Here is an 8,036-nt window from a genome sequence, read left to right as displayed (position 1 = left end):
TACCAGTTTTTATGTAAAGATCTATGTTTTCATTTTTCTGGGACAAATGCCCAAGAGTGGGATTACTGGGTCATATGGTATTTGCATGTTTGTAAGAAACTGCCAAACTGGTTTCCAGAGTGTGAATCATACATTTTAAACATGTAGTACAACTATTTCTCCCAGTAATTAAATATTCTTAAAAAACAAAATTTTTAACAACTACAAAATATTGCATGGGCTGGATGTAGCATAATTTATAAAGATTTCCCCTAATGTTGAACATTTTGGTTATTTCAGATTTCTTTCTCCCTCAGGAAATCAGTAATAGACTCCTGCCGGTGGAATTGGTATGAAGAATAGGCCAGCTGGAACTGGTTTTTGGAGTGCCCTGAAGTGACCAGGTTCTGAAAGACTGATTTGTGCTAACTACACTGCACAGAGGACTGAGGGAAACATCATCACAATGCCACTTTGTGAAATCTTTGGATGAAAAATACAACACAGATAGGGAGTACTTGTGGTAGCACTGGCGTAAATGATACCCTCTTTGGCCTACCTTGGAAGACTATCATAATCAGAAACTACCTTCCAGTTTACCAGGAGAAAGACACTGGAATGCCACAACTCTTTCATGCAGTCAAGTGCTGGGGGAATCAGACCATCCCTTCGTGAGCTTGGTACCAGGCAAAGGGGAGTGGGATGCCTTTCAGGGCACAATTCTGGGGTGGTGTAGTACCTGTTTCTCATTTTGGGAAGGGCTTTGCCATAGGACAGAACACAGGATGTCTGCTGGCTGTGTTGCACATGAGTGCTTGAATGGCTCTGCCCATAGTCACTCTCTGATTTCTGTGTGTTTAAAACCTTTTCTGACTGACATAATATTTAATTTGTGAGTTAATGCCCTCAATCAAGATCTGCGAGCCTAGTAGCTTTTCTCTCTTTCCATTTTGCATCTTTGAATTCTGATCCATTTTAGGTTGATTTTGCAGTTTAACTCTCAGTGGGAAATGCATTTTTCTCATTCCGAGGTTCTTTGAGGGTACCTCACTACAGCTCCTAAGTACTTACAATTTTCACTCTTGTCAATAGCTTTCATTATTACAGATAACATGCACTTTTATAAGAAGCCTCTTTTGCATGAATATTTTTATTTTTTCTTTAAGGGAAATTTTAGATGTAGAATCATCAAGTTAAAGAGTAGAAAGATTTTGAGGATTTATAAACTGATCCCTAGAAAAGGAGCTCCTTTTGAAGCTTAATGAGAATGCTCATTTCATTTTATGTTTGTCAACAGTGGTCAATAATTTAAAAAAATACTAATTTGAAAGGAGGAAAATGGCCTCTATTTTAATTTATATGTCATTGATTTTCGGTGAGTTACACACTAACACATAAACAGGCTGCCTCCTAAGGCAAACTTGAAGGCTGTATATGGGGAACCTGTGAATTACTGCATGGGTCATGGTGGGCCAGTTCCAGTTTTCGGAGGTGTTCATTCCTTTTTATAGAACTGACTATAGTAAGAAAAGACTTATCTACCAAAGGCTATGGCTACGGATGCTCTGTAGTGGGCATGTAACTTAGCGCCATCTATGAACCAGAGAGTGGGCCCTCATCAGACACCGAGTCTGCCAGTGCCTTGATTTTGGACTTCCCAGTTTCCAGAACTGTGAGAAATAAGTTTCTATTGTTTATAAGCCACCCAGTTTATGCCATTTTAAATAGCAATCCAAAAAGACTAAGACAGTGACATTTGAGCGAACATGTGAAGGAAGAAAGGAAGCTATGCTTGTGGGTATCTGGGAGAAGACATTCCAAGTAGAACAAAGAGCTTGTGCTAAGGCTCTGAGGAACTGCCTTTCACTGATCAGAAAACTAATCTTAGCTGGTTTTACAGGCTCTGGTCTGGGAAGTCCCAGGGCAGATGGAATGGGGGAGGTGAGAGCTGCAGCTGCAGACTTCAGGTGCCCTTAGGGAAATCTAATTCACAACTTTTCTGTAGGTGGAAGTTTTGGTGGTTGCTATTTGTCCAAATTTCCTAAGTGCACTTTTGATGATCCAGGATCTCAAAGTAGGAGTTGGTTTCCCAGTAGTCAAAAAGGTGACTCTCCTTTCCTTTCCTGCCCTTGGGTCGAGACTGGTTACCTGGGGGATACACATGTGGAGACAGGTAAAGCAGGCAAAGAGGGTCCAACAAGTGCCTACCTTGTCTTGCTGTGGCTTGCTGTTTGTTACCTTTTTGGGTTTCTCTACTGCAGATCAGGGCTCCTTTGGAGCTGAATTTCCATACAGTAGGATTGGATAGTAGGAATGGAGGACTTCCATCTAGTAGGACCACACAAGATTGGAGTGTCTCAGCAAAGTGGTAGTAATGATTCTGAGTTGTACTTTGACAAACACAAAATGTCATTCCATTAGAGGGAAAGGGAAAGGAACAAACATTTATTGCATTTTAAGAACAGGCCATTCACTGTGATAAGCATTTTATATACATTATCTTATTAAATCTTCACTACTACTCTGCAAGGTAGGCATTATTGTCTCCATTTTACAGATGAAGAAAGCAAGACTCAAAGATATTGGTTATTTTCCTGCTTACAAAAATACATATACTTTGTAAAAATGTTGAAGTTTTATTGTTTGAACAATAAAAAAAAGTTTAAAATATGGCCAGATGCGATGGCTTATGCTTGTAATCCCAGCACTTTGGAAGGCTGAGGCTGGGGGAGGATTGCTTGAGGCCAGGAGTTCGAGACCAGTCTGGGCAACATAGTGAGACCCTGTCACTAAAAAAATAAAATAAAATAAAAAATTAACTAGGCCGGGTGGTGCCCAGCCTGTAGTCCCAGCTACTCTGAAGGCTGAGGCAGGAGCATCGCTTGAGCCCAAGAGTTAGAGGTTGCAGTGAGCTATGATTGGGCCACTGCACTCCAGCCTTGGGTGACAGAGTGAGACTCTGTCTCAAAAAAAAAAAAAAAAAAATGTAAATAATAGGAAGTGAAAGTCCCTCATGGTCTCACCTCTCAGAGAAAACCACTCCAGTCGGTAACCGCAGGGGTTTGGCTCCAGGCTCCCTCCCAGGATACCAAAATCCATGAATGTTCAAGTCCCTGCTATAAAGTGGCTAGTATTTGCATTATAAACTAAGTATACCCTCCCGTATAGTTTAAACCATCTCTAGACTGCTTATAATACTTAACACAATGTAAACCCTATGTAAAAAGTTGTTACAATGTATTTTTTAATTTGTATTTTTAAATTTTTTTTTCCAATTTTCAATCCTTTTAGTTGAATCCGCGGATGGAGGGCCGACTGTAAAGCTGGGGTTTACTCTTCTTGACTTTTAAAAATGTACACACGTACACACACATACCTTTTTTTCCCCACAAGAAACTGGGGATGACAGTATACATACTGTTACGAAATTTGCCTTTTTCCTCTTGGCAGTGGTTATCTTGCTGTGTAGTCTTATTTGTCTCATTAATGAAGGCAGGGCTTTTGGGGGAGTTTGCGCTCTCTGATGGCACACCTGCTTGTGTGACTTTACTCACGTCACTTTACCTCTTAGGACTCCAGTTTCCCCCATTTGCAAAAGGAGGGCAGGGGACAGAGGATTCTGCGATGTCATGCCAATACGCAGGGCACCTCACCCCCTGCCCTCCTCTTGACTATCTGGCGTGTCCTCAAGGTGCAGTCCTATTTGACTTGGGCGGCAGCCGCCACTTTCATTAACTCAGATGACAAAGCCAACGCCAGCGCTGCTAGGAAACTCAAGAGAGCAGAGCCTCACCAGTCGCCCCTCGGGAACTGTGACAATGACGAGAGCGGAGGGGCGGGGCTGGGACTGGGGGCGGGGCTTAGGGCAGGGCGCCGGCAGAAGGGCTGGGCCGCAGGCCGGGGCGCGCGCTGCGTGCGGGCTGATAGGCCGGCCGCGGCATGACGTAATCGGCGCCCGCGCCAGTCCGCGCTCCGGCCCCGCCCCGCTCAGGCCCCGCCCCTCCGTCTCTCGCCGCGCGGCCCTTCAAGGCGCTGGCGCAGCGATGGCGGAGGCTGTGGAGCGCACTGACGAGCTGGTCCGCGAGTACCTGCTTTTCCGCGGCTTCACGCACACGCTGCGGCAGCTGGACGCCGAGATCAAGGCGGACAAGGAGAAGGGGTTCCGGGTGAGGGGCCGCCGGGCGCAGCGCGGGCAGGCGGCCCGAGGGGGCCCGGGAGCGGGCTTCCTCCCAGCACTGCCCTCCGGGGCGGGAGCGGCGCTGTCACTCGCGCCGGGGGGCAGGCAGGGGTGGGGACCAGAGACATCAGCGCGTTCGGCCCTCCCTTGACACTTGAGGAACTGAGGCCCTCGGACGTGACTTGCCTGAAGTTACCCAGAGAGGCATGAGCATCGCCGAGGCTGGAGCTCAGATGCCCTGACTCCTGCCTGGTCCAGGGCTCTGTTCTCCACCCCAGCCTCCCAGCAGGTGCTGGGCAGTCTTTGGCCAGGGTGGCAGTGAGGTTTTAGGAGCAAGACTAGGTAGATGACTGAGTTTTGGGAACAGAAATATTTAAGGGTTAGCCTCCAATGGTAGTGGGAGCAAAGGGGTCTGCAGTCCAAAACGTAAGCTGGGTTCAGGTACTTGTGGTGTTTGTCTAAAATGGCCTTGTCAGGGACTCATTGGCGATTTTGCTTCTTCAGTTGAGGAAGACCTCATTGAATATTTTTAAAACACAAACTTCCCCTGCTGTGATAAGATTTTCCATTAAGAGTTTCTTGGAATTTATATGTGTGTGATTTGTGTGTTTGTATGTGCTGTGGCAGTGAATTGAGAGGCAGTGAGCTAGAACAAGAGCACTGGAGAGGAGTGAGGAGATCTGGTTTCTTGTCTTCCCAAAGTTAGTGGCAAAAGCGAATCATTTCAGCTCTCCAGCTGCAGTGGCCTGATCTATAAAATAGGGAGTTGGATTGTCATCCAAAACCTTTTCCAGATTGTACACTCCTGTGTAATTGCTCCTCACAGGAGGTGACTTCTTTGGTGGACACTAGAGCAGCTACCAGGGCTTTGGTGGGATTTGATGACTCGAAGGAGTCAGTGCACCTCCTCGTGATCCTTGGAATCCTGGAATTGTAGAGCTGGGAGGAGGACCGTGGAGATTGCCTCACACACTCTCTCTCCCCCCACCCCTTTTTTTGTTAAATGTGAGGCAACTGAGACCACAGTTGAAGTGACATTGCCGAGTTGGTCAAGTTAGTTAGGGGCAGATCCAAGACCTCGTGCCAGATATCTTGCTTCCTGGTTCTACACCTGAAATTTCCATGCTTGCTAGAGGGTCAGACCACATATCTAACATCAGAAAATAACTTAAAAGTTGTTGCATAAATATGTTTTGAAAATTTTATAGATTGCTAACTTAATTTTTTTTTAAACATCCAGAAGCCACAACAAGAGGAAAATGCTGTGTTCTGTGGAGGGGAGTATTCACTTCTGTCCTTTACCACCTTCTCCATTCCATCTTTCTCTCACCAGGTCGACAAGATTGTGGACCAGCTGCAGCAGTTAATGCAGGTATATGATTTGGCTGCTCTTCGCGATTACTGGAGCTACCTGGAGCGTCGGCTATTTAGCCGCTTGGAGGATATATATAGACCCACCATCAACAAGCTGAAGACCAGCCTGTTCCGCTTTTATCTTGTCTACACAATCCAGGTGCTTGTTGACTCGGGTTCTGCTTCCCTTGGTGGAGAGAGCTCTGATCCAGAAATAGACATTCTTCAAACCCCTAGAGAGGACTCTGTATGTTGCTGTAGGAAAGAGTGGAACAGTCACAGTGCAAGTGGTTTTTGACTTTTTTTCTACTTTTTTTCCCCTATCATGTGTAGATCATCTGACTTGTCTTCCCCATACCTATTTCCCCTCTTGTTTTAGGCACGTAAGCCTGGGTGGTGTATTAAAGAATATAAGTAGCTGGGTTAAAATTTGAGTAAAAGTTATAACTCACCTGGAGAATAAGTCACTTAGTGGTTATTTGGACATCAACTAGGGATTAATTTTCAGGATGCAACGCATCATTAGCACTTCAGTTTAAACCACCTTTGAAATTACAGGGTCCTTGAGAAAAGAGTGGTGATTTCCTTTATATCGTGTAGTTTGTAGGTCCTGTTTTCCCACTTACCTGGCAGGCTGACATCCAAAGGCTATCTCTGTTGTGCAGTAATGAAGAATCTTACCTCTGGACTTCTGTCCTTACCCCCTTCTTGCTACCTCCTTTGTGTCTTGGCAGACAAACAGAACTGACAAGGCTCAGGAGTTCTTTGCAAAGCAGGCCATGGAGCTCCAGAACCAGGCGGAGTGGAAGGATTGGTTTGTCCTGCCCTTCCTGCCGTCCCCAGACACCAACCCCACCTTTGCTACCTACTTTTCTCGACAGTGGGCTGACACCTTCATTGTGTCCCTGCACAACTTCCTGAGTGTCCTGTTTCAGTGCATGCATATCCTTTCAGCTGCCTGGGGCTGTGGGCCCAGCCTGAGGCATCTAGGCCTCATGACCAGTAGCCTGCTGCTCTCGATGCAGCCATTTCTTCTAGAAAATGCCCAAGGATCATTGTCATGGGTCACATGAGGGGGCTGGACAAGTTGTGGTTGTTTTTGTCAGTAGGCCAGGGAATCATAAATCTTAGTTCTGAATCTGCGCCGCTGAAGTAATAGCTGACACGCATGGGCGGGGATGGCGGCAGCAGCCGGTGCTAGTACTGGGTTTGGGAAGCAGCTGCTTCCCAGAGAAAGTGGCCAGCCTTGAGAGCACCCTCTCTGTGCCTGACGTATGTCCCCAGGGATATCAGTTGCTTTTGCTGGGATTAGGCAGCAGATGAGAACACTTCTTGGTTATGGCATGACCATGTGGGTTGGAACTCTGTCTATGTTAGTGTTTGGGTTACTGTCTCTGATAGTGATCCCAGTGTTCCTCAACTTGCTGGAAAACAGAGTAGCTTTAAGATTATATATGTGGGGATTTGAGAGAGAGAGAATGAGAACAAGAATGTAGGCACATTTTGTCTTGGAAAACCTGAGGTCCCTGGGCCTGGGTCATGCTCCATTGCTCATGCTCTCTGGTCTGGAAATCTAGGGGAGGGGTAGGGAGTCTGGTTTGAATGGGGCTCCCTGGTGAGGCACTGATAAATTTGGGTGTTGTAGAGGCCCACTCGTTGGTGGCCATTTTGGCCTCTGGGAGGAATGTTTTCTGGTGGAGGGGGGAAGGGGGCCTTTCCTGTCTCTACCCTTTCTTTCTGTGTCGTGGATGAGTGTGAATCCTGCCCTTGCCAGAGCTGCCTTTTTTCTCCCCCTAGCTGCCTCTTTCATCCTGAGGGCTTTCCAAAGAAACTAGCGGGGTGGTTATGGCACGATCTTGTGGGCTCTCCAGGGAGATTGAAGCTGTCACTCAAGATCTTTTCAGTGCCCCTCAAACTAGGTCACACACACTTGAGCTCCAGTCTTCTTCCCTAGTACTGAGGCCCCATCCACTCTGCTCCCTCGTGACTGAAGCTGTCTGAGGCAGTAGAGAAATACCGATACCCTAAGCGTTCTCAGGGTGGCGTGTGGCCCTGTAATCAGCAGAAAGCTTTCTCTTCTCAGTCGAAACCTTTGCCAGGGAGAGGCTCAATCTGAGGAGGGGAAGCCAAGTGGCTGATCATTCTGCCTCGCTGGCCGTATGTTTGTGGAGCCACTGGCCTCCAGGGTTGGTTTTAGCTGAATGTCTGTACAACCTTGCTAAAGCTTAGACTGGCTATGAGGTACACTGAATGCTATCTCTTTACTACTGGTTTTTGGGAGTAAATGCTCAGGTTTAGGTTTATGCGTTTTCTGTGGGGTGGCCAGGCTGATTGTCATGTGTCTGTGAGTCTGTCTGAAAAAGTCAGACTAGGCCCAGAGACAAGGGAGAGACTGTTTCATAAAGCTGTGAAGAGCCCACGGCACTGATCCTGTACTCTCTTCTCTGTGTCTCATGTTTTGCTGCTGTGTCGAGAGATTGGGAAGGACTTTTAAACATTTCGTAGGCAGGTTTATTCTTTAACTTTG

The 8,036-nt window shown here is 46.7% G+C and overlaps 1 protein-coding gene across 1 annotated transcript in view; it reads left to right on the top strand.

Moving 5' to 3' along the window:
• The first annotated feature begins 4,011 nt into the window (after window positions 1-4,011).
• Window positions 4,012-8,036, top strand: part of WDR91 (WD repeat domain 91) — a 24,437-nt gene continuing 20,412 nt past the window's right edge. The window contains exons 1-3 of the mRNA XM_012642748.1: window positions 4,012-4,145; window positions 5,490-5,669; window positions 6,244-6,432. Coding sequence (XP_012498202.1) covers window positions 4,023-4,145; window positions 5,490-5,669; window positions 6,244-6,432 — 492 coding nt within the window. The 5' untranslated portion in view covers window positions 4,012-4,022. The remainder of the gene's footprint in view (window positions 4,146-5,489; window positions 5,670-6,243; window positions 6,433-8,036) is intronic.

The sequence above is a fragment of the Propithecus coquereli genome, unplaced genomic scaffold (genome assembly GCF_000956105.1).
Source record: "Propithecus coquereli isolate 6110/MARCELLA unplaced genomic scaffold, Pcoq_1.0 Scaffold186, whole genome shotgun sequence".
NCBI lineage: Eukaryota > Metazoa > Chordata > Mammalia > Primates > Indriidae > Propithecus > Propithecus coquereli.
This window is presented reverse-complemented; position numbering and strand designations above follow the sequence as displayed.